General features: G+C 46.0%; 3 protein-coding genes across 3 annotated transcripts; 2 read left to right on the forward strand and 1 right to left on the reverse strand.

The window, feature by feature from the left end:
- Positions 1–5,754: 5,754 nt before the first annotated feature.
- LOC123130251 (BTB/POZ and MATH domain-containing protein 2-like) lies at positions 5,755–6,971 on the forward strand. The gene is made up of 2 exons (XM_044550192.1): positions 5,755–6,162; positions 6,292–6,971. Exons 1-2 carry the CDS (start codon positions 5,755–5,757, stop codon positions 6,883–6,885), a joined length of 1,002 nt encoding a protein of 333 aa, XP_044406127.1. The 3' UTR covers positions 6,886–6,971.
- A 515-nt stretch (positions 6,972–7,486) lies between these two features.
- Positions 7,487–9,703, reverse strand: LOC123131960 (protein LPA2). The gene is made up of 3 exons (XM_044551689.1): positions 9,217–9,703; positions 8,341–8,498; positions 7,487–7,786 (listed from the first exon to the last, which is right to left on the reverse strand). Exons 1-2 carry the CDS (start codon positions 9,614–9,616, stop codon positions 8,359–8,361), a joined length of 540 nt encoding a protein of 179 aa, XP_044407624.1. The 5' UTR covers positions 9,617–9,703; the 3' UTR covers positions 7,487–7,786; positions 8,341–8,358.
- A 5,059-nt stretch (positions 9,704–14,762) lies between these two features.
- LOC123131961 (uncharacterized) lies at positions 14,763–18,500 on the forward strand. The gene is made up of 6 exons (XM_044551690.1): positions 14,763–15,191; positions 15,355–15,514; positions 15,629–15,811; positions 15,897–15,980; positions 17,484–17,565; positions 17,790–18,500. The coding sequence occupies exons 1-6, from the start codon at positions 14,875–14,877 to the stop codon at positions 18,221–18,223; spliced, it is 1,260 nt and encodes a 419-aa protein (XP_044407625.1). The 5' UTR covers positions 14,763–14,874; the 3' UTR covers positions 18,224–18,500.
- Positions 18,501–25,110: the final 6,610 nt, after the last annotated feature.

Here is a 25,110-nt window from a genome sequence, read left to right on the forward strand (position 1 = left end):
TTTGATGCGGCTTATAGAAGTGTCTGAAGCCTGGGGGTTTGGGGATAGCTGAAGGGTGAGCGTTGGGCAATTATTTCGCAGGAACGCGATCCGTCGGTGACTGGAGAGAAGAGGGAAGGTTTTGCGCGGGAATGGAGGGTCGTGCGCTGCGGCCCGTCGTGTTCTTCTGCGCCAAATAATACTTAAGTACATCTAATTTGTAGAAGGACAAGATATGGGCTATGCAATCTCGATGTATTGATCGGTGCACCAGACACGTATATATAAGTACAAAGGTGGGCCACAACCTCAACTATACAGAGGAAACAGGAGGTGGGCCTTACACACAAATATACACGTGCACAATATACTCAACACCCCCCCCCCCCGCGCAGTCGAAGCGGCGCCAGTGACGCAAAGACTGGAACGAAACTCCTCGAAGGTAGAAGTCGGCAGTCCCTTCGTCATCACATCGGCGAACTGTTGCGCAGTCGGCACATGGAGAACCCGAATGCGTCCAAGAACCACCTGCTCGCGCACAAAATGAATGTCCAGCTCAATGTGTTTAGTCCGACGATGATGAACGGGGTTGGCGGAGAGGTACACCGCAGAAACGTTGTCGCAGTAGACAACCGTAGCCTGGGAGACGTCGTGATGCAGCTCCTGAAGTAACTGTCGTAGCCAGGTGCACTCAGCAACAGCATTGGCCACGGCTCGGTACTCAGCCTCCGCGCTGGAGCGCGAAACCGTGGGTTGTCGTTTGGACGACCACGAGACGAGTGAAGGACCGAGGTAGACGCAGTAGCCAGAGGTGGACCGACGAGTATCTGGGCAGCCAGCCCAGTCTGCATCGGAGTAGGCCATCATCTCCAGAGAAGTGGACGCCATGAGTGTCAGCCCAAGGGTCATCGTGCCGCGGATGTAGCGAAGGATCCGCTTCACGAGAGTCCAATGAGAGTCATGAGGGGCGTGCATGTGGAGACACACCTGCTGAACAACATACTGAAGATCCGGTCTGGTGAGAGTCAAGTACTAAAGAGCACCAACGATAGACCGGTAGAAAGGATCATCCGACGCTGGCGAGCCCTCAAGAGCAGAAACCTTGGCCTTCGTGTCAATAGGAGTAGCAACAGGGGGACAGTTGAGCATGCCAGCACGCTCAAGAAGCTCATGTGCATACTTCTGCTGATGAAGAAAGAAACCGTCCAGGCGTCGAACGACCTCAATGCCAAGGAAATAATGTAGAGCACCCAAGTCCTTGATGGCAAACTCGTCACGTAGCCAGAGAGTAATTTGCTGAAGAAGAGCTGTGGAGGAGGCCGTCAGGATGATGTCATCGACGTAAAGGAGCAAATATGCAGTCGTGTCACCGTGGCGATAGACAAACAGTGAGGCATCCGAGCGAGTGACGCTGAAGCCCAGTGTCTAAAGAAACCCGGCAATCCACTGGTACCAGGCACGGGGTGCCTGCTTGAGCCCGTAGAGAGAGCGAGACAGCAGACACACATGGCCAGGAAGGGAGGCGTCGACGAAACCAGTGGGTTGCTCACAATGCACCTGCTCCTCAAGATGGCCGTGGAGAAAGGCATTGGAGACATCCATCTGGTGAACAGGCCAGCCTCGGGACACTGAGAGCTGAAGGACGGTGCGGATCGTGCCCGGTTTGACAACCGGGGCAAACGTCTCAGTGAAGTCCACTCCAGCGCGCTGGCGAAAACCACGAACCACCCAGCGAGCCTTGTAGCGCTCAAGAGTACCATCCGAGCGGGTCTTATGGCAAAAGACCCACTTGCCGGTGATGACGTTGGCGCGAGGAGGCCGGGGAACCAGTGTCCAGGTACGGTTCCGCTGAAGAGCATCGAACTCTTCTTGCATCGCCGCAAGCCAGTGAGGATCACGGAGGGCTGCGCGAGCGGACGCGGGAAGAGGAGACGGCTCCGCGGTGGAGGTGGCGAGGGCATACTCATCGCTCAAGTACCGGAGGCTCGGACGATGAACACCAGTACGAGCCTGCGTAACAGGGCCAGGGGGCGCCGTCGGAGCCACCGGCGAGGAGGCCGGCGTCAGGGTCGACGTCGAGGCGGCCGAAGGGGCGGCCGGCGTCGGGGACGGCGAGGCGGCCGAGCCAGCAGCGCCCGATCCCGCGGCGCCCGAGTCGGGGGCGGTGGGTGAAGGGGGCGCCGGTCGCGCCGTCAGGTTCGACCGAGGAGGCCGAGTGTGCGGGCGCCGGCGGGAGGGCGCGAGGACCGCCAAAGCCCGGAGGCGGTCCACGGGCCGAACGGGGCCGTCCACCTGACGAAGTCGTCGAAGAGCCGCCGGTGGCCGGCGGAGACGAGGCGACAAGGGGTACCTGCTGCTGAAACGGAAACACTATCTCCTCAAAGTAAACGTGTCGGGAGGTGAAAACACGATGGGAGACGGGATCATAGCAGCGGTAGCCCTTAGTGTTAGGTGGGTAGCGGAGAAAGATGCAGGCGACGGAGCGGGGTACAAGCTTATGAGGTGCAGTAGCAGCGATGCTAGGGTAGCACAGGCAGCCGAAGATGCGAAGCCCATCATAAGAGGGTGGTGCACCGAAGAGAAGGTGATGAGGTGTAAAGTTCCCGCGAGTACGACATGGACGGATGTTGATGAGGAGGGAAGCGGTGGCGAGAGCGTCAGGCCAAAAGCGCGGAGGCACATTGGCATGAAAGAGTAGAGTCCGAACGCAGTCATTGAGAGTGCGAAGGATACGCTCAGCGCGACCGTTCTGTTGCGAGGTGTACGGGCAAGTGAGACGAAAAGTCATGCCATGTGTGGTAAGGAGAGTACGAACAGCGAGGTTGTCGAACACCTTCCCGTTGTCTGTCTGCAATGCGAGAATGGGACGACCAAACTGCGTGAGAACATAGGAGTAGAATGCGACGAGAGTGGATATGACATCCGACTTGTGGCGCAACATGAAGATCCACACATAATGCGAGAAATCATCAAGTATGACAAGATAATAAAGAAAGTCCGTATTACTGGCAATAGGAGAGGGCCAAACATCACTATGAATTAACTCAAACGGGTACGATGCAACATAAAAAGAAGCCCTAAACGGGAGACGAGCATGTTTGCCGAGGCGACATGCATGACATGAGTGATCCTCGTTCTTATTACACGTGAAAGAAAAACTCCGAAGTATGTGGTGAAGGATGGCAGGATTAGGATGACCCAGGCGAGCATGCCAAAGATCCACTCCGGTGGCGAGAGCGACAGGGGCGGCGAAAGTGGTGGAGGTGGCGGAGTGAACCGAGTAGAGCTCGTCAGGGCTGTCACATCGGTGGAGCACCTTCCGCGTGCGAGCGTCCTTAACAGAAAAACCACATTCGTCAAATTCAACGGTGACATGATTTTCACGTGTAAGAGAACGGACAGAAATAAGATTTTTAATAAGTTCAGGAGAAACTAGGACATTAGACATGGATATTGGAGTGGAGTTAGACGGAAAATATGCATGACCTATATGGGTGATAGGAAGAGAGGAGCCGTCACCGACGGTGATTCGGTTGGAAGTATGGACAGGATAGGAGGTGTGCAGGTTACCGGGATAAGCCACCATGTGAGCGGTAGCTCCGGTGTCCATGTACCAGTAGCCGTCGCCGGTGTAGCTAGACGGGGAAGGAGCAGTGTGAAGAGCCGCCAGAAGGGTCGGGTCCCACGATGCCGGCGGGAGAGGTGGTGGCGCGGCCGTCAGGGGCAGCAGCGGCGGCCCATCTGGCTGCGGCTGTTGGCCGTAGGGCGCCGCGTAGGACGCCGCATAGGGCTGCGGCGCGGCGTAGAACGCCTGGTGGGACTGTGGCCGAGCGCCGAGAAGGCCCGGGGCAGGGGCCCGAGGAACCAGCATGGAGTAGGTGAGCACGACGCCGGTCCATGGGTTCTGGCCGGCGTACCACGGGGCCGGCTAATAAGCCTGCTGCAGTGGGCGGGGTGCTCCTCCCTGAGCGCCTGCGCCCCTTGCTTGCGGCCACCACGACGGCCGCCGTGACGACCCCCTCCCCCATTGGCCGCTGGCTGGGGCGGCGGGAAGGGAGCGGCCAGGGTGGGCGGGAAACCTGGTTGAGGCCGGCGCTCCTCCAACTTGAGGTACGCGACCACCTTAGCGAAGGTAGGCTCCGGGATGAGGGTAAGGTTGGAGGCGGCGTTCCCAAAATCCTCATTGAGGCCGGCGGTGAGGGTGCTGATGAGGAGCTCGTCGCCTATCGTCTCCCCGAGATCACGGAGCTCGTCGGCAAGCTTCTTGAGGCGCATGCAAAAATCATCGATGGATGAGTCAAGTTGCTGGCACCCGTAAAACTCACCATGGAGCAGGACCTTGCGCTGCAGCGGGTTGTCAGTGAAGAGGCCGTTGAGCTTGGTCCAGACCGCGTAGGCGTCGTCATCGTCCACCATGGTGTGAAAGAGATCACTGGAGATGGTGAGGTAGAACCAGCGGATGATGGTGGCGTCGAGGATCATCCACTCCGCGTCCTTGATCATGAGCGCCGAGTCCACGGTGTCGTCCACGTGGCCGTGCAGGAGGTACTCACGGAACACAAGTGAAAAATACCGCTTCTAAGCGGAGTAGGACGCGGTGTTTTGATCAAGCTTGACCGGAACACGCTCATGGATGTTGAGGTCGTGGACGAGAGTGATATCGGGACCGGCGAACGGGTTTGAGACGGTGGACGAGGAGGAGCTCATGGCTAGGGTTAGGGTTTGGGACGCGGCGCGACGCGGTGGGTGGTGGGTGGGTGGTTCGGGTTGCGGCACAGGTTGGGAAGTGTGGCGACGCGGGTGGCAGGGGGCTGGGGTGGTGCGGGTGCGACGCGGGTGGGAGGTGAGGGTTCGGGAGAGAGGGCGTGAGCGGAAGCGGAAGCGAGCAGCGGCGGCGGCCTCGGGAAGAGGCGGCGACGGCAGAGGGCTGGGTGGTGGGGAGAGGCGGCGGCGACCAGCGGCGGCGGCGGCGACCCAAGGGATGGTGGCGGCAGCGGCGACTGGTGGCGGCGGCGACGGTGGCTTTAGGGTTTTAGGATCGTGCTGCAATAGATACCATATAGAAAGACAAGATATGGGCTGTGCAATCTCGATGTATTGATCGGTGCATCAGGCACGTATATATAAGTATAGAGGTGAGTCACAACCTCAACTATACAGAGGAAACAGGAGGTGGGTCCTACACGCAAATATACACGTAGAGAAAAGAGGCCTGGCCAAGTAGTAACTCTTCGGTGAGACCTGGAGGAGGCGAAACGCAAGTGTGGATGCATCGATCTGAAACCACGCAAGCTCAATCGACGGTCTCCTCGGAAATGTAAAGCCTCTGCATTAACCTAGCAGTAATTAACTCGTTCTCGAAACAAAGAAAAACTTAATCAACTCGGCCTGCATGTGCTCAGTTCTAGAGGGGACGGAGGAGCGCTGGACTTCGTTTGAATTGAACACGAGCACGACGAGGTTCTCCAGAGAGAGGTTGCCGGGCATCTCGCATTCATTCTCGCTGCTATATATATGCGCTACCTCAGGCGATCTCCTCGACCGGCTCTTACCATTCTGTCCCACTCCTACCCCGGCCCGGCCGCCCGGAGATACGGCGGTGATCGGCGATCCTCCATTCTTGGATCAGTACGTTTATGTAATTTAGATATGCTTCCCCTGATCGGCCCCTAGATTTCGTTCATCATTTTCTTCCCAGGGTATCACCCAATGCTGCACTTCATCTCATAACATATATGTGTTTCTCGCAGCTCTACTATTGGAGGCTTGCCCAACATGGCGTTTGCTGGCGTATCTCTCATTGCTGACGGCAAGCTGTGCGCCTCCACCAAGTCGACCATCAACTCCGGTGCAGATAGTGGGTACCACTTGATCGTTGTCGAAGGTTACTTGCGCACCAAAGAGACAACTCCCAACGGCGAATGGATCAAGTCTCGTCCTTTCATTGTTGGAGGCCGTCGCTGGACCATCGACTACCACCCTAATGGTTTTGACGAGGATTATGAAGAATTTATATCGGTTTTCCTTGTCCTTGAAGACGATACCGGGCCGAGCGTTAGGGTTCAGTGTGCCTTCAGTTTCATTGACCAGCCCGAGTTACGGGTGCCAAAGCACATCCGCCAAAGCGAACCTTTTTACTTGGATGGTTCTTTTGATGGCCAGTTTGATTTCATGAAAAAGGAGGTTTTTGAAAGATCAAGGCATCTCAAGGACGACAGCTTCGTCATCCGGTGTGACCTTGTTGTCCGCAAGTCGGCCGTGAACAAGGAGGAGGAGGGGACCGCCGTTCTTCCATTCACCGAATTGCCACAGGCCGACTTACCAAGCCATCTTGGCGATCTCCTCCTGAGCAAGGAGGGTGCTGACGTCACGTTTGAGGTTGACGGCAAGGAGTTCGCTGCGCACCGGTGGATGCTTGCAGCCCGATCTACCGTCTTCAAGGCACAGCTCTTTGGCACCATGAATGTGGACAATGCTACGTCCAGTGTTGTCAAGATAGACGACATCAAAGCAAACGTATTCCTGGACTTGCTTACTTTCATCTACACCGATGGAATGCCTGAATTCAAGCGTGACAATGGCGATGAGACTGATGACACCGAAGAGGATGACATGAAAAAAGACTGGCTGCTACAGCTCCTTGAAGCTGCAGAAAGATATGGTCTCCAAAGCCTCAAGTCAGTCTGTGAAGAGAAGTTGACCGAATTGATTTGCAAGGACACGGTGGCAGACATCATTGTCGTGGCTGAGCGGAACCGGTGCCTCTGGTTGAAGCATTCCTGCTTGGAGTTCGTCAAAACTAGCACAAATTTGCACACGGTTTTCACGGCTGATGGGCTGGAGCAAATAATCAGGACCTGCAGCCCCTCCGTTCTCAAGGAGCTTCTCTCCAAGTTTGCTTCCTGAATCGCTTGAATTCTAGACCTATGGTTCATGATCCCTATATATAAGGTTATTATTGTGTCGCTGATGCCACAATCCTATGACATGCACAATACTGTTCGACCCCGGGGCATAGGATTGTGTTGATGTCTTATGTCTACCACTACTGTTCGAGATGTTTGCTGAATATTGAAATTTGAAATGCAGCAAAATAATCTATTATATGTGATTTGCTTGAATTCATTTGATCATGCATGCATGGCTGTACGTTGAAATGTTGAGATGAAATTTCGTGTTGGGTGCATCCATGGATAACCTGCATCAGCTGCAGGTGTAAAAACTGACCAGCAGTGTTCAAGTTCGTCAGTATGTTACCTTCTCCGATCCGATTGAGGGTGCATGATGATACGAATACCCTAGATAAATCTCGTGGGTAACCAAATCAGTGATACCAAACAATCACTATAAGATAAATAATTTGGCTAAAACGACCACACATTTTACTCCAGATGATTGTCGACATCCTCTGATACATAACTGATTTGTTTAGGATTTTTCTTCATGAAAATAACCATAACTAAACTCAGTTAGCCTCATTCTAGCAGGACAGATCGTGCAATCCATGTACACTGAACAGGGCACAAATGCTCGATACAAGTAACATGTACAGACGGCCATGTGACTAGTGCGTAGGAACCATTATACAGCTCAGTTCATACATGAATATACAATGGCTATTACCTTTACATAGAAGATCGTCAGTAATTCAGGATTGGCGACAAAAAGAGAAATTCTTTTACAGCAACAGCCTAGCTCTCTGGGACTCATCTCCTGCCTTAAGCTACTTCTGAGACAGTACTATGTTCCTTTACCACACTAACAAGGAACTCCACCCCTCAAAGTCAGCAAACTCTGCTCCGAGATGCTGTATCAGATGGAATGAACAGGGTCATGAAAAAGAAGAATGGATGACAGGGTCATAGGGTGGCCAATGGAAAAGACACCAAATGGAAAATCAAGTTTCAATTCATGTAGCTAGACGATAAGGCTGATCTCGACTGTAACAACTGAAGAATGTGGAGCAGCATAAAACATGACAGGAAAGGCGAACACCATGTATGTACTAGGTAGTCATTGTTTAAGCAACCTCTGTCTTTGGGGGATTATGATCTATGACTAAGTACCTTCTAAATAAGAGGAGCACAGGTGATGCTTTCCGCAAATGTAGATGATCTGTTACACTGTGAAACTTGTAGATGCAAGCACATATATACTGTAATGCAGTAGTCAATGATGATGAGTCTATTGTGTTGTAGCTTTCTAAAGCTGGAACAAGAGATCTTATCCAACAATAGCTACATAATGTATATGAAGTAGACATGTATTTCAGACTATCTGGAGACTACCTCAGGTGGGGTGAACAAAACGAACGTAGCAAAGAACACCACATATTCACGGGATGATGATATTTAGCCTCACCTTTGCTTTGAAACGAATCTAGTCTTTGCTTTTTTCGCCTTCAAAGTACTTGAAGACGCCATATCCAGTCGTACCCCCGAGGAACAAGAGTACTGTCGGGGTGAACGACGGATACAGGTACTTAACTAAAAAACTGTCCCATTCTGTGGGCAGAAAACCTGCATTTTTCATAAGAAGGTTCAGATATGATTAGTTGAGTCAACAATTCTACAGTAGCAAAACCTTTCCCACCCTTAGCAAATAAAAATTGAAACAGAGGCCAAAGATTTGCCTCATCCATTAATTAAGGGAAAAATATAGTGTTATGGTTACAAAGACAACCCCCAAACGTCCACCAACATAGAACAAGGACACTACTCTCCCGGCATGATTAGACCTAAGTGTTTCGCCCCCGCGATGACCCAAAGTTTTGCCTCTTTCTTTATACCCTTAAGGAGGATTGTCGGCGAAGCGGACTTGTGGTGGAAGACCCCTAGCATTTCTCTCATTCCAAATGGTCCAACTTAGAGAATTTGGTTGATAAATGATTAACTCGGATAATTTAGAACAAGCCAAGGCGATGATGAGTTATATGCATCGATTAGCATCACGCAAGCACAATTTCAGTTCAGTTAAAATCACCAAGTCAACGGTGTCATGGCAAACATGAAAAATGCATCCAACATTTACAGAGCAAATGATGTTTCTTAACACCAGACGCCACTCAAGTTAGTAATACGTAGTACTCCACTGCGCCACAATGCTTCTTAACTCTTACTATCATATCATGGCATCCCCCTAAGTTTCAAATACCTAGGTTTTGTACCCAACAATGTCCAGATTCCCCATAGGACAAAGCTTAAATCAGCTACTAGATAGCATAGGTAGGTGAATTACCGGAGGCGGCGAGCGCGAGGCCCTGGAAGAGGATGATCCCGCCGAGGCCCAGCCAGGCGAAGAGGAAGGCGCTCTCGGTGGCCTGCCGCTGCCGGACCTCGTCCTCCGTGAACCGATTCCCGCGGCCGCCGGGGTTGAACCCCGCCTTCGTCCGCTGCTGCTCGAACACCGACGCGCTCCCGGCCGGCGCGCGGCGGACCGTCACGTCAGGCGGCGGCTCCAGCGCCTTCTCCTTGCCCTTGCCCTTGCTGCTGCTGCTGCTCTTGGACTTGCCGGCCTTCTTCTTGCCGCCGCCCGAGCCCGAGGCCGCGAGGGCGCGGAAGAGGGGGCGGGGGCGAGACGGGGCTGGGGAGAGGAAGGACGCGGCGGAGAGGGAGGAGGAGCCGGAGGCCGTGGCCATGGCGACGGCGAGGGCGTGCGGTGCGGTTGCTGCGCTGCCGGCGCGTCCGAGTTGGTTTTATCTCTGGCTTGGCTTGCTCTGTGGAGTGGGCGGTGGAGGTGGAGGCGACGAGGCGGGTTTGGTGGGCTGGGCCGTGGACAAGAGACAGTGGGTTTTGTGCTGGCGAAATGGAGTCCGTTTTGTTTCGAGAGCTCAGGCCCGATACTTTCTGCCGGGCCTTCTCCTCTGGTAGTATATGCACCCACGATCATTTTTCAAAAAAAAAACGATCATCATTTTGTCTCCAAAAAAACCCACAATCATCATTAATTCTAAAAAAACACGATCATCATTGTTTTTGCCAAAAGAAAAAGGTACTGCTTGGTTTGAAAACTCATAGAGGGAAATAAAACCTTGGTTATTGGGGAAAAAAAAGAAACCAAACCTTTCAGGTTAACTTGTCGACACATGTAATTCCACATTATCATGTAGGTATTTTCATGACATAGAGAAAAGGTCAACAATGCATTGTCAAGTCTCACTTCAAGAGCAATGTAACAGTAAGAGACATATATTTAACCATGCCAGATAAATTTGTAATTGCACCTTCTAGTGTGTAGGAAGCGGAATTTTGTGCATGCCTTGCGGGTTCCCATATTGCTTTTGCTTTACATAGCTTCATCATTTTGGAGACAGACTCCCTTTTCTGTGAAGAACGATTTAGTTGATGAAATGCTCAACACATCAGCTCTCATGTGCCTTTAATTTGGTTAATACATGGGTGTTTACAAAAATAGGTAATTGTAGCTGACAGACTGTGTGTTATCAGGTAACAACAATTTCAAGTAAATAAATGAAACATTTCAGGTGTGCGCGCGATCATGCCCATTTTTTCTACTCCCTTTGTTCATTTTTAAAAGACCTTGAAGACGTTTCAGACAATGTACAAAACAGCCCATTTTGAGCTGTTTGAAATGACTTAAAAAAGTGAACAGAGGGAGTAAATGATTTGAGATTGCTCGCCACATGTGTTGCATGGTAGTTGTGTCCTATGTGTGTGCTTTTGTAAAAAATTGGAAGAAAAAAACTACACGCACGCACCCACGAAAGAAAAACACAACTAACATGCACATGGTAGCAAAATCAATAATTACCTGAAATACTCCTACTAAACAAAGTTTTCACTAAGGTAGCCCCAGGACTCCCTAGCATGTGCTCCGGGGAGCCATTTCGCCGTGCCGGTCAATATAATTAAGCCGACGGAGGCGCCCATACAGCCGCTAATTTCATACTATCACAAACAACGTGTAACACACCGGAGCATATGCATGCACACACACGCGCAAAGCTTTAGCTAGCAGCTCTGCAGCCTTGTACAATAAGAGATGCTTAAAGAGGTACTAAGAAAAATAAATCGAGATTTTCTGAAGCACCGATGTCTATTTTTATAGAAGAGACGTTTAGTTAAGCGTCTACCTTGTACAAATAAACACCGGTGCTTAAAAAAATCTGATTTATTTCTTTAAGCATCTCCCATTATACAAGACCTTAGCTGTCCCTTGACCTGAGACACGGATGCGCGTCGATGGCACACCAACTAATCAACTAAACAATTAATCAGTGGGAGCTTTCGCACCCGGCCAGGACCCCCGAGTACCACGAAACCTTGTTAATTTTTAGTGCTGGTACTACTTTTAGTGCCCTTCACTCACCGCCGGTCACGATCACTAGCTCATTTGATTACTACTAGTTAGCTTAGATTTGTTAACCAATATGCACGGCCTTGCGCATTAGGCTAGTTATAGTGAGGGTAACTTAGGTAGTAACCTAACATATCCCAAGACAATTTTGCTTATGTGGCAAGTATTTAATAAAAAGAGAGGTGCTTGGAGTAACATAATATATTACTGTAACATAATGTTTCCTGAGGCAAAATGAGTGTATAAGGCAATAAATGAAACAAACTATGACACTACTACTAAGATACTTTGCACTATGGGGGTAGTAACTTAGACTAGTGTCATGCATATATGACACTAGTCTAAGTTACTCCCCACTATGACCAGCCTTATAGTACCAGAACTTCAGCAATGCAAATGGTGCGCCATATCGATCGTCCGTTTTTGTCTGCCCTTTGGCATGGCAAGTGCAGGGGTTGCAACCATCAGAAAAGTGACTTTAAGCCCAAGCGTTTACGGATGCTTAAGGTTAAACATATCGTCTAGCTCGACTATGGACTTAGGTTGGCGTCAAGTAGTATTTTTTACTCCTCTGTAAACAATTGCTATATGAACAAACTGGTCGGCCACAATCCTACAAACCACCCCAATGTGTTGCCGAAGGCTGCGGCTGAGATCGGACTGCTCACCACAATTAGTTTGTTTTTGTGTAAATACCCAGGACTGTACTGCTCGGTACTCCCTCCGACCTGTATTAATTGTCACTAATCATATGATTCGGAGGGAGTAGTGTTTACTCCCTCCGGTCCTTTTTAGCCTGCTTATAAATTTTGTCTGAAATCAAAGTATCTCTAGTTTGATCAAATTTATAGAAAAAGATACTATCAACATTCACAATGCCAAGTCAACATTGTTAGAGTCGTTATGAAATGTAGTTTCATATATATAGTATTGTAAATGTTGATATTTCTAAATATAAATTTGGTCAAACTTTGCAAAGTTGACTTGGCACAAGTCTAATATGCTGAGTAAAAAATGACGCAACACCTCATTAATTGAATGAAGTAACTAGTAGTAATACATACTACTTACACTAGCATAATTAATCTTCCAGAACATCAGTTGTCTGTTCGGCGAAGATGCCACGGGAGAAACACTGACAATAATATCTAATTTGACGTCAATGAACCGTATTTTTAGGTTTCGTAAATTTTATCCTATTTCCTACGTAAAAAGAGAACGTAACAAAATATATTCTCGCCGTAAAAAATATTTTATGTTACGTAAAGTTACGAACGTAAAAACACACATAAAATGCGATATTTCTGGTCTTATAACCTTTTTTGTTTTCTTATATCAAATTTTATGTAATGAATCAATATGTATGTAACTATTTGTATTTGAAAACGTAATTTATTTACGAAGCGATCGTAAAATTACCTCGGATGAAGAATAACTTATTCTGTAACCTGGGTGATGAATAATACTCCCTCCTTATCGGTTTATAGGGCTCAACTAAAAAATCTCACCAACCAAGATAGATAATGAGTGGTGGAATAATTTTGATAATTTGCAAAATGACTCAATTAATGCACTCGTTTTCCTCAAATAATTGTGTTTTTCAATGAATTAATTGCAATGCATGCATGTGTGACCAATAAATAACTAAGAACTTTTACATGCATTGGTGGGTTTTCATTTAATCCTTGCATGTAGTGATTTAATGCACCTCGATATCTGAGCGTGTGATGAGAAGCCAAAGAAATAATTCTTATAAAATGGAAAATCGAAAATTTTGAGATAAACCATATAAACCGAAAAGAAGGTAGTATTTGATATTGTAGATGTTGATATTTTTTAATATAAATCTGGTCAAACTACCAGGGCCGTTACCTCGAACGGAGCACCTCATTAAATTGAATGAAGTAATTAGTCTTACTAGTTACTACATACTACTTACACTAGCATAATGGCGAAGATGCGACGGCAGAAACACTGACAATAATATCTAAAGGAAAGCATCATCACAAGAAAATCTTTTCTAGACACACAAGCGCCATTTGTCAATGGAGCAGGATAAGGATTAGTGTCTTTTTTTTTTGACGGGTGATAAGGATTAGTGTCTTAATGAAGCATGCTTAGCCTAATTTTATCTTGGCGATGATGATGGTGTTCAGTTGGTGAGGCACCAACCCCACAACCAATCAGAAGCTGGCCTCCGCCGTTCTAATTTTGTTGGCTGCCTGGCTGGCCAATGGTCACACGACCCGACTACTACCCTATTCGCATCCGGCGCGCGTACGCGGAGGCTCGCGATTGGACGGCGCGGGGGCTGGGACCCCACAGGGATCAGACACGCGCCACCCCAGCCTCTATCCCCCAATCGCCTTATCTCTTGGGGGCGCTGCCCTCCACGTCTCTGCGCCAAGTCCATACACCCCCCAATGTTCACATGTACGGTAGTACAGCATCTCTCTACTGTATTTTGGCCCTGAGGGAAATTCGTGTGACATGTACTCCCTCCGTTCGGAATTACTTGTCGCAGAAATGGATGTATCTAGACGTATTTTAGTTGTAGATACATCCATATCCGAGACAAGTAATTCTGAACGGAGGGAGTACGTATTTGTGAGTGGATAGAGTGACACGTCCCTACAAAAAAGAAAGGATAGGGTGAGAGGTTTCCTTTTGGTTCAGTACATGCCATACTCGAAATAACCATCCTCTACCAATTAGAGTGTAGAGTACTTTAAATCATGGACAAAGTGGGAAAAGTCGATGAATGAGCTTTCTGATTTTGACTGAGTCAAAAGCAACTTGTTGCTAGAATCAACATGGTAAAATCTGCATTTCCACATTTCTTTGCAGTATATGTGCCATAGATCTCGATCATTGCCATCGGACCATTCGTTATATCAAGAGAAAAGATTCGAATTTAGCTCCAACGTGTTACACATTTTTATGGAAAGTTATATCTAAAATTTTGTTTGTTAAAAGACTGAATGCCATTTCTTAGTCTCTAGAAAGGCTTTGATACCCCTGGACCATCTTTTGCGCCTTCAAGGAACAACATGGAAAACATATTAAACGCCCATCTGAAAATGACTCGTGAACCAACACTGAATTGACCCCAAGATCATACTATAGCAGTCAATGGTCGCCTATCTATTTTTATGTCATTCGCCTCGCCTCAAAGTCTTCTTTCCGTTTCTTTTATATATGCATATTATACATTTTTTGAAAGAATATTGTGGAGGCCAAAAAGATCTAGATTGGAAGTAAGCATCCTATGGCTACAAATATGCACCTCTTCTGCAACTGAAAAAGAGTTCCATAAAAGGCAGAATAGCTAGAAAAGGAGGAGTTCCAACAGACAGAGTCCATGCGCCGTGTCCACACAGCAGTGGTCACATCGCTACTCGTGCACCACACCTCACCGTTCCTTTTCTCCACCAACGAACGAAACCCAATAAAAGAGAAGATAGGGAGCGAAAAAATCGAGTCTTTAATCCTCTCCGGTAGGCCGCAAAGCCTCCCCCCCATTCCGTTCCCCCCTCGCCGCAATCCACAGCCCCGCCCCCGCCCCCGGCTGCGGCGCCGATGGGGTACGTGCTGTCGGCGGTGGCGAGGGTGCTGGAGCAGCCGACGGCGTGGGGCGCGGCCTGCGAGATGGCGCTGCTCGCGGGGCCGCTCTGGGCGGCGGCCCTCGTCGGCCTCCTGCTCGGCTGGGCCTGGCGCCCGCGCTGGGCCGCCGGCATCGTCGCCCCCGCCGCCGACCCGCCGCAGGTCGCCACGCTCGACTTCTGGAGGGCGCAGCTCCCCGCCCGCATCCGCGGCCCGCTCGACTACCTCGCCGGCGCGCGGCAGCGGCAGCAGCAGGAGCAGGAGCAGGAGGACGACGAGGCTTCCCTGCAAGGGTACGTTGCCTACTAGGCCCCCGAGATGTTCGTTGAAATGCGTGCCTGGTTCTTCTTGGTGTGGGGAGTTGTTGCTGTGGTCAAAGCCGCGTGTTCTTTAGTGGGGATTTGGCGAAATCGGAGTGGTCCTCACCCCTCACCTGCTCCTGCTTTGCCTTTGCAGGTCGTCGGAGATGGCGAACGAGGAGCTGGCGGTGGGGAAGGCTGACCTGGTGAACCTCTGGAGGCTGGTGGAGGGCAACGACGGCGGCCCGGCGTGGATCAAGATGATGGAGAAGGCGCTGCCCAACATGACCTACCAGGCCTGGAGGAGGGATCCCCAGGTGAATACCACTTCTCAGTAGACTGATTGGGTTCTCTTATACTTGTTGATGTGAAGTACTGAATGCCTATTTGGGGGCTAATTATGGGTCTGTACTGTACTTGGATGAAATCAGAATGGGCCTCCGCAATACCAGAGCAGCACAATCTTTGAGAACGCAACCCCGGATGAAGTAAGAGACTTTTTTGGAGATGACGAGTTCCGGATGTCCAACAAGTGGGATGATATGCTCATCTCTCACCAGACGCTGGAGGAGTGTCAGACAACCGGGACGATGAAAGTGCATTGGGTTCGCAAGGTAGATGGCCTTGAGATGGTTAATTAGCTCTGAACCCTGCTAGGCTATCACTTCATGCTTATGGTTTGCTCTCTCTTGCTCGCAGTTCCCCTTCTTCTGTAGTGACAGGGAGTACATCATTGGTCGCCGGATATGGAAACTGGGAAGCGCGTACTATTGTGTTACAAAGGTAAGGAAATTCAGAAATTTACTAGTGTTCATCAATGATGCTTCCTTCTATTCTGAGGGGTTGAGATTTATAGGAGAACCGTGCTTGATCCTTAGCATATGATGTTGCTGATAGAAATTGTCTAAAATTGCAGTTACATCACTGCAATGTCCATAATTCAAATTTATATGTTTCCTTGTTTCCAATGGAAGTTTTATTTACATCATTTGTGTTAAAAGAATGCACAGCAACCAAATTACAAGGGACTAGTGTGAAAAATCCTGCAGGCAAAATCTAGAGGTTTGCTGCTTTAACATCTGTGTAAACAAATCGATGATGTTGACAAAAAAGTTGCATCGTAGTACATCATCCAACTCAGTTCAGAATAGGCACAGCTAGGTAAATTTAATGATATTGTTGACTGGACGACGACAATTCTGTGGATACCTTATACTAAATGGTAATGAGGTGTCACGTATGGTAACTTGGTAGATCAGCTTTTCTTTGTCAAGTGTGCTGATATCTTTTTCTAATGATAATGATATGAGGCCATTTCTCCATCCTTCGAGTACATGTACCAGGACAGACTTCTACCATCATTGAAGTCTTGATATTAATGTTGAGTTGTTGATAGAGGAAAGTCTCTAGTTTTTCTTTTTTCTCTATTATTTGTTTGAAATCAAACAATGTGGACAGATAGATAACTCTTGCATTAAGTTATATTTAATAGTGGTAACCACACAATACAAAGGAATGAAGCAACTAGGAAGAGTTGGCACATCAGTGTCAAACTTAAAAACATGTCAATACCAGTTCTGGTTGTAGTTTTATTCCATGCTGTCTTCCTCATCTTAACATCATCTCAATAAAGCACGTGCAAGTACCTGTGGGTTTACCCGGACTGCGTGTCATGACTAAATCCATGTTTCCTAGTCTTGGTTCCATTCCTGCTATAACAAAATGGTATCTGATGTCGATACTTGTCACATGCCTTATAGAAAGTTCTATGCATACTATTGTTACCCTTGACATGCTTGTTCATGTCATCTGACATTTTTCTCTTCCGTTATTGTATCCTTCTCCTTTTACCTGTCTTTAACTATCCCTCTACACTCAACTATTCATTATTCGATAAATTGATGTGATTATGTTTTATATGGCTTCATTGAACTGCCTATTCTACTCGACGAAAGTTCTCTATTGGTTGCTTTTGCAGCTTGTAGGCACATGCATACTATTTTAAAGTAAGAAGGAATTGTGTAGATTTGGTGGATCAAGTGTCTCAACAATTGTTATTTCAGTTAATTGCACAGCATAAAGTGATATTTTTAGATTATTTCTCAAAACTCAAGAGATTTTTGACATCAGCCAGAAAGTAACAGTCTAGGCTCTTGGGGTAACATCACCTTGCATGGAGTGAATTGCCAGAATGCGTCGATGTGCATGTGTATATTATGCTTACAAGTTACATCATATACTCTTGCTCAGCTATTTATCTGTCTCTGATTTATGTACATGATGCAGGGTGTGCCATGTTCATCCATCCCGCGGCGCAGCAAACCTCGCAGAGTAGATTTGTATTACTCAAGCTGGTGCATCCGTGCAGGTAACCACTTTCCTTCACTACCTTGCTTGCACATGAGTGGTAAGAGGTGAAACAGAGCTGTTTGAATAGTGAGGTTGAAGGAACTAACTTTTTAATGCTGGACATGACAAATGAATGGAAAGGAGACAACATATTTTCTAGAAACTATTGGAAAGAATACCACTTTCTTTCCTTCATTCATTCTTCGATGACTCAAAATTTCTGTTGTTTTGATTTTGGAACAGTGGAGTCAAGACGAGGGAACGGTGGATCGACTGCCTGCGAGATCCTCTTGTTCCACCATGAGGATATGGGCATCCCCTATGAGCTTGCAAAGATTGGCATTCGGCAGGGCATGTGGGGATGTGTGAAGAGAATCGAACCTGGACTCCGTGCCTATCAGAAAGCCAGGGCTGCTGGGGAGCCACCTTCGCCGAGTGCCTTGATGGCACGGATCAACACCAAGGTCGGCGACAATTTTGTCCGAGGAATGGAGTCAAACAGTGACCAATCAGACATCATGGAAGCCGAAGAGAAACCTGTGAAAAACCGGATGGCGAGGTTCCTTGTGCTCGGCGGGGCTGTGGCTTTAGCCTGTACTCTCGACCAAGGGCTCCTGACAAAGGCTCTCATCTTTGGCGTTGCACGGAAGTTTGTGGGGCAGAGGAATACATTGTAGGATCTGACATCTTCCTCAGGATCCTCTGAGCCAATTTGCGTGGAGAGAATGGAGATGATCTGGCTAACTGTAGCACATGCCGTTGATGGCAGATGAAGGACATTGGTGTATATATGCTGCCGGCGGTCGATGGGAGAGGGAGAGGCAACGGAGTAAAAAGATGTAATTTACATTTGGAAAAGGGATTCCAGCTATATATGAATTTTTTTTATCTTTGTTTCATGTGAACTGGATATATGAGAAACCGTAAATCAGAATGTAATTACTGTTTTGGTTCTTTATTATGTACAATATGTATGCAGTGGCTCTTCCATTCTAATGGTGAAAACTAGTGAAATGGTTTTCCAGTCATAGTTACTCCGTACATACTAGTACAAAAATGCATTTTGCCAACGTTGATGTGGTACAAAACATTCACTTATCATTATTTGATTCGGTCAGAGGCGATACACTGATAATTTTGTTTGCTTACTCATGGATGAAGTAGTAGATTTGCTATGGTTCAATGCTTCTGTAGTTCGTGCTCCAAAATGAATGTAATTACGTTTTTGTTCTTTACGGAGTATGTAGTGGCTCTTTCGTTCTAAGGCCCTGTTGAGAAGCCTATTTTTTGGTTCAAAAATCAAGGTCAAATACAGGCCAGTAAAATGATCCATTTCAATTAGAATATAAACTTGCATGGAACATCAGTGTTTGGCTGGTCTAAAACTGATTGTTCACAGTTTACACGCGGGAGCAAATAACCTGGGAAGTAGGAGTACACATGTGCGTGTTCACCAAAGCCTTTCGAAATCTAGTTTTAAAGACATGGATGCAAGAAACAAAATGGTTCTTCAGTTGGACTAATTGCTTCAAAAGATAAGTCAATTGGCTAAACAATCATTTGGTTATGCCATTTTAGGTTTCAGCTTGAAATTTTGTTTTCTTAGAAGGAAAGTAAGATAGAGACGATTGTCTTCTTTCCCCACTCACAAGGGGACTAGGGAAAAGCCTTCCTCCTCTCGATCTCCGTCGGCGAGCTTCTGGATTCGCCTTCCCTCTGTCTGCTGCTCCGTCGGCTGATGACGGGGAGAGAATCTTGGTGCGTCGGCTCCGGCTAGTAGTTAGGTTAGGATTTTAGTCCTTGCTCGAACCAACCTGTAGTTGGATGGTTAGAGGGACGGTGGTATCCCTAGCCCATCAGGGTTCAAGTCCCGGTGCTCGCATTTATTTATTTTAGGATTTCCGACGATGCACATTCAGTGGGATGAGACGTTCCCGTCGACGACGAGGTGCTTATGATGACTTCATAAATTTCAAGATGATATGCCGGCTCAGTCTTTCTGAGGTGCTCATAGGGGTAGGATGTGCGTCTGTGCATTCATAGAGGTGAATATATGCGCGTATGTATGAGCGTTTGTGTTTGTACTGTGTTAAAAAAAGATTTTAGTCCTTGCAAGGGCAACACTTCTTCTTCGAGTTAGCTTTTCGGGCCTGATAAGACGAAGCTCCATCGTAGATTTGCTATCGATACGGGTGGTCACATATTTTCTGGATTTATTCCAGTCTTTTCGGCCCTACTTTTTCGGCTCAGTCTCTCGAGGTGCTCATACGTGTCAGATGCGTGTGTGCGTACATGTATGTGAGTGTTGTGAGCATGGTTAATTTGCTATCGATACATATTGGCAATACTAAGACTTACGAACTATTGATAATTTATGTGAGATTGAAAAGACAATTTGGTAACCAACTAATTAGTAGCCAATATTTGACACAAAGTCAGAAATTGGCATTACCAATTTTTGACACCAAATCAATCATGATATGTGTTTATAAAAACCCGGTACCTTCTTCGTTATTTCTTAAGAACGAAGAGTACACTATAAACACGTGTACACACACACTACCACCTCACGCACAACATCTACTAGTTGCACGTGCGTTGCAACGGACGCATGGATATTCTAGTTTTTTTTTTTTTGCGGAAAAACTTTCAATCTATTCATCTTCAATCATTATAGTACAACGGACACTAAAAATAATAAAAATTACATCCAGAACCATAGTCCACCTAGCGACGACTACAAGCACTGAAGCGAGCCGAAGGCGCCCCGCTGTCATCGCCCCTCCCTCGACAGAGCTGGGCAGTTGTAGTAGACAGTCGGGAAGTCGTCGTGCTAAGGCCCCATGAAACCAACGCACCAGAACAACAACCGCCGCAGATGAAGAGTGTAGATCAAAAGGATCCAACCTGAAGACACACGAACGTAGACGAACGACGAACAGATCCGAGCAAATCCACCAAAGACAGATCCGTCGGAGACACACCTCCACACGCCCACCGATGATGCTACACACATCACCGGAACGGAGACTAGACGGGGAGACCTTTATTCCATCTTCAGGGAGCCGCCGCCGTCTCGCCTTCCTGAACAGGACATAAACCCTAACAAAGCTCGAAAAAAAATATGAAAGCGGAACCCTCCCACCGGCATGGGCCGAGATCCACTCCGCCTCCATGGCCCTAAGGCCACCGGAGACGGGACGGACCGGCACCGGCGCCGGTGGGAGGCAAAGAACCCTAGTTTTGGGGAGGCGGCGGCTGGCTACGAGGCGATCCGAGCGAGCTTTTTTTTGAGGGAGAGCGAGCGACGCGTTGGATAGATGGTTTGCTCAGGAGAACCTAATTCTGTAAACACTGTTTCGCCTGGAGAATCCCCGGAAAGAAAAACTAATGGATATTCTAGTTGTTCAACATTTAACATCAAAGTATTGTGTTTCAAATCGTGTGTCACTTGACCCTTCAAAATATTAGCTAGCTGCCCGTGCGTTGCAACGGACGGATGGATATTCTAGTTGTTCAACATCAATCTTATCTCATATATACCTTCACCCACTATCTCCAACTCCCCAATCAAATCTCACTGTCTATGTCGATGTCCCGTCCTTGGTAGCGCTCACAAGAAGATTTAGTACTATCAAATGGTATAAACTAATGGATTAGGCAGGACAGCGGACTGAATATTTGACTTCCTTGTAATGTGGTAAACATAAAGGCAAGAGTACTAAGTCTCAATTTGCATAACAAAAAATATATATTCATGTTATTGCAAGATTTTACGAATTCGGGATAGGCACGGGTGAAAAAATAACATGCGAAATACATAAAGGCAAGAGTAATAAGTTTCAACTTGCACAAAACTAGGATTATTTTCATGTTATTGCAAGATCTTATGAATTCGGGATAGGCACGGGTGAAAAAACAACAGGCAAAATAAGGGAAGGAATGCGTAGGACATTGAAAGAAAAGTACCGATTTGGTTTAGTTTATTTCAGGTTATTCTATGTATGTACATTATTTTTCTTTTATGAAATGAGTAGGACAAAAAAAAAGGAAAACACCGATTTGATTTAGATTATTTCAAGCTTTTTTGAACATGTACATATGCAGGCGCTCATAGACTCATCCCTATGAAGGCACGGACGCCCACCCTATCCCTATGAGCACATTTTGAGAGACCGAGTCAGCACATCATCTTGAGGTTGATAAAGTCGTCATAGACGTTTCGTAGTCGATGAGATCACGGGAACGCCTCCTTCCATTGAACGCACATTGCCGGAATGGCTGAAATAAATTCAGGAAAATGCGAGCATCAACATCAAGCTAGGACTTGAACTCTAATGGGCCGGGCATACCACTGCCCTTCTAATCATCCAACCATGGGTTGGATCGCATATTATTCCAAGTTACTCTATATATGTCTTTTTTTTTGTTCTTTGTGGAAAAAATGGTTGGTTTTTGTTTTGTGTGGTATCGGTTGAGATTAACAAAAAACTACAGTAAACGAAAGGACGCGGAGAGAAAAAAAATCAATGTAGAGATCCGGGAAGAAGATGAGGCGAAAACATGAACTCCACTTTCGTAAGATAATTCAATTTTCACTGTTTTCCCTATCGAGCAGGTCGATAATTCTAGGCCTCGAAGCTTGCTGTTGGGTTCGCGCTATCTCAAATAGACAGATTCGTGTGAGGACTTGTAGTGGGCAAATCCTATATGACGCATTAAGCGTCAAATTATCAATCAAACGCACAAACCAGCCAGATGAAAATGGGTTGGCCCATTTAGACTACATCGCATCCTGTTTTGCAAACTTCTAGAAGGTTCCTGACCAGTTCAGGCCCGATGTTTCATTGTATTTTTTTGTTTGTTTCGATGGTTCTCTTTTTTCTTGTTATCAAAAGGTTTCCTATTTAAAAGTATTTGGAAATTTCTAAAAATTATTCAACTTTTGAGAAAGGCTCAAATTTTCTAAAAATGATTGGGATTTTAGAAAGTGTTCATCAATTCAATAAATTTTTTGTTTCCAAATTTGTTCCAGAATATAAAAAACTTTCCAATTTTTCAAATTCAAAAGTTCATAAAAGTACCCATTTCCGAAAAAATTAGAGTTTGAGAAAATGTGCTGATTTTCGAAAGAAAATTCACAAAATCAAAAAAATGTTTACATTTTCAAATTTTGTTCACAAATTCAAAAAACATTCAGGTGTTTTTATTTTTTTGGAATCCCAAATCATGTTTAGGAGTTTCAAAAATGGTCCATGCTTTAAGAAATGTTTGAAATTTTAGGAAAAAACTACTGAAAAACTTTTGAAATTCTGAAAAACTATTAATGTTTTAAGAAATGTTTGAAATTTTAGAAAAAAACTACTACCTCTGTTCACTTTAATAAGACCTTAAAGGCATTTCAGACAATATACAAAACAGTCAATTTTAAGTTGTCTGAAATGACTTACAAAAGTAAACGAAGGGAGTACTGAAAAACTAGTCCCTATAACACCAAGTAGAAAACTAGTCACTATAACACCAAGTAGCGGAATTTCCTATTAGCCGCATTACACGACAAATAGTCAACCAATCACACAGTCGATCAAACAAAAGAATGGGATGATCCATCTGAGTGTGCGAGCCACTGATTTTGTGAAACTTCTAGAAGGTTCCCTTTTTTGGGGGATTGTTTTGTTTTTATTTTTCGTTATTTACTCTGTTTTATTTTTTCGTTTTCCATTATTTTTTCTTTCTTTTCTTCTAAAAACCAAAATATTAGAAAATGTTCAACATATTATAAAATTGATCATTTTTTATAAAAAAATCGAGAGTTCACAAATTGGTCACATTTTCAAAAAATGTATATCGTTTTCCAGAAATATTCAGAATTTTTATATTTTCCCACGTTTTAAATAATATTCAGAATCCGAGTTTCAAGTTTTGTTCATGTTCGCAATTTTTTTTGCTATTTCAACAATTCTTAGGAATTTCAAAATTGGTTCTCATTTTCAAAAAGATCAAAGTTCTGGAATTTGTTCGTGTTTAGAAAAAAATCAGACCGTTATTTTATTTATAATTATATGAATAATATGTTCCAATTTTTCAAAGATTTATTTGTGTTTTCGGAAAAAAATCTCATTCTAGAAAATTGTTCACTGGGTCATAAGAAATAGTTCATGTTTTTTAATTTGGTTTTGAAGTTTCAAAAAAAATCTCTGTTCAATTTTTTTCACAGATTAGGAAATTTTGTTCATAATTTTTTAAAAATGGAATAAAAATGTTTGGATTTCCAAAATTTATTTTTATTTTCAAACCAATATTCGACATTTAATTATTATTTTCAAGATTTTCAAGGAATGTTCGAATTTTTTTTGTAAATATTGCTTTAAATGTGTCGCTTCGTTGATATCCTAATACTACCGTGCTTTTCTTATACACGTTCAGGACTCAAAAATTGCGAGTTCGATTCCAGGCAGCTCCGTTAGGAGCTCCTGTTGTAGTGGATGCGTCCTTGGTGTAGTGCTAACATTTGTTTCGCCGACATGGACATGCGCAAGATCACTAATTAAGGGGTACCCTTTGTAAAAATCGTTCCCATCTTTTTTTCTACGTTGACAAGTGACGCACTGCATGCGCACCATTTTGTCGCTACTTGAGAGTTGTTTCTTTTTTTCATAGATACGTTTTTTCAAAACGTTTGATCTCTTGAACCACGCATATAAAATCCTGAACCATTTCATTGCTAGATTTCTCGTGTCGAGATTTTCAAAACTAAATCCTATGTTAATATGTTTTGACAAATTCTTTTTTCAAGGAAAAACCAAAGCTGAAAGCATGATTCTTTTTCTACCTTTTCCCCTTCCGAGAGACACCGTTGTGCTCCTCACGGACACAAATCTACGCCTCCATGAGAAGCCAAGCCGTGCCTCTCATGGAACTTCCTTTTACAAGAGGCACACTCACATTTTTTGATTTTTTTAACTTTTCTTAAATTTGAACAATTTTATAAGGTTTTTTATTAAAACATGATTTTTTAAAATTCCAAACAATTTTTAAAATACCAAAAATCATACGGCTTTCAAAAGCGCACCCGTCTATGCAGCACCGTCTTCCTCGGCAAGTAGTGTTCGCAACACTTGCTGACTTTTACTAGGTGGTGCTCTTCGAGTACCGGGGCTTGAGCTGCAGGGTGAAAATCGAACGGCACCTCAATGGCATCCCCTTCCCCGTCCCTCTACAACCATGATGAGGACGGATGGAACGCGGAGACGAGAAGGTTTGGGGAGAAGAGGATCCGAGGAAGGCGCCTTCTCCGATGACCGGCGTAGGATGAACTGGGATGGGCCGATGAGGCGGCAGCAGCAACCCTAGCCAGCCGCCCACCCAGGGAGATGAGGAAAGGGGAGGTTGCGTGGGAGGGAGGAGAAGGGATGGGGCTCGAGGCGACTCCCTCTTCTCTGCAAACGTGATGGGCCACCCTTTGTTTTTCCTAGCCAATACACATCCGACTGCACAGTGAATCAATTTGTTTCTTGTGTTGCCGACGTGGACATGCCCAGCCAGCGCCATTGTGGCAACTGTT

This window comes from Triticum aestivum, chromosome 6A (genome assembly GCF_018294505.1).
Source record: "Triticum aestivum cultivar Chinese Spring chromosome 6A, IWGSC CS RefSeq v2.1, whole genome shotgun sequence".
NCBI lineage: Eukaryota > Viridiplantae > Streptophyta > Magnoliopsida > Poales > Poaceae > Triticum > Triticum aestivum.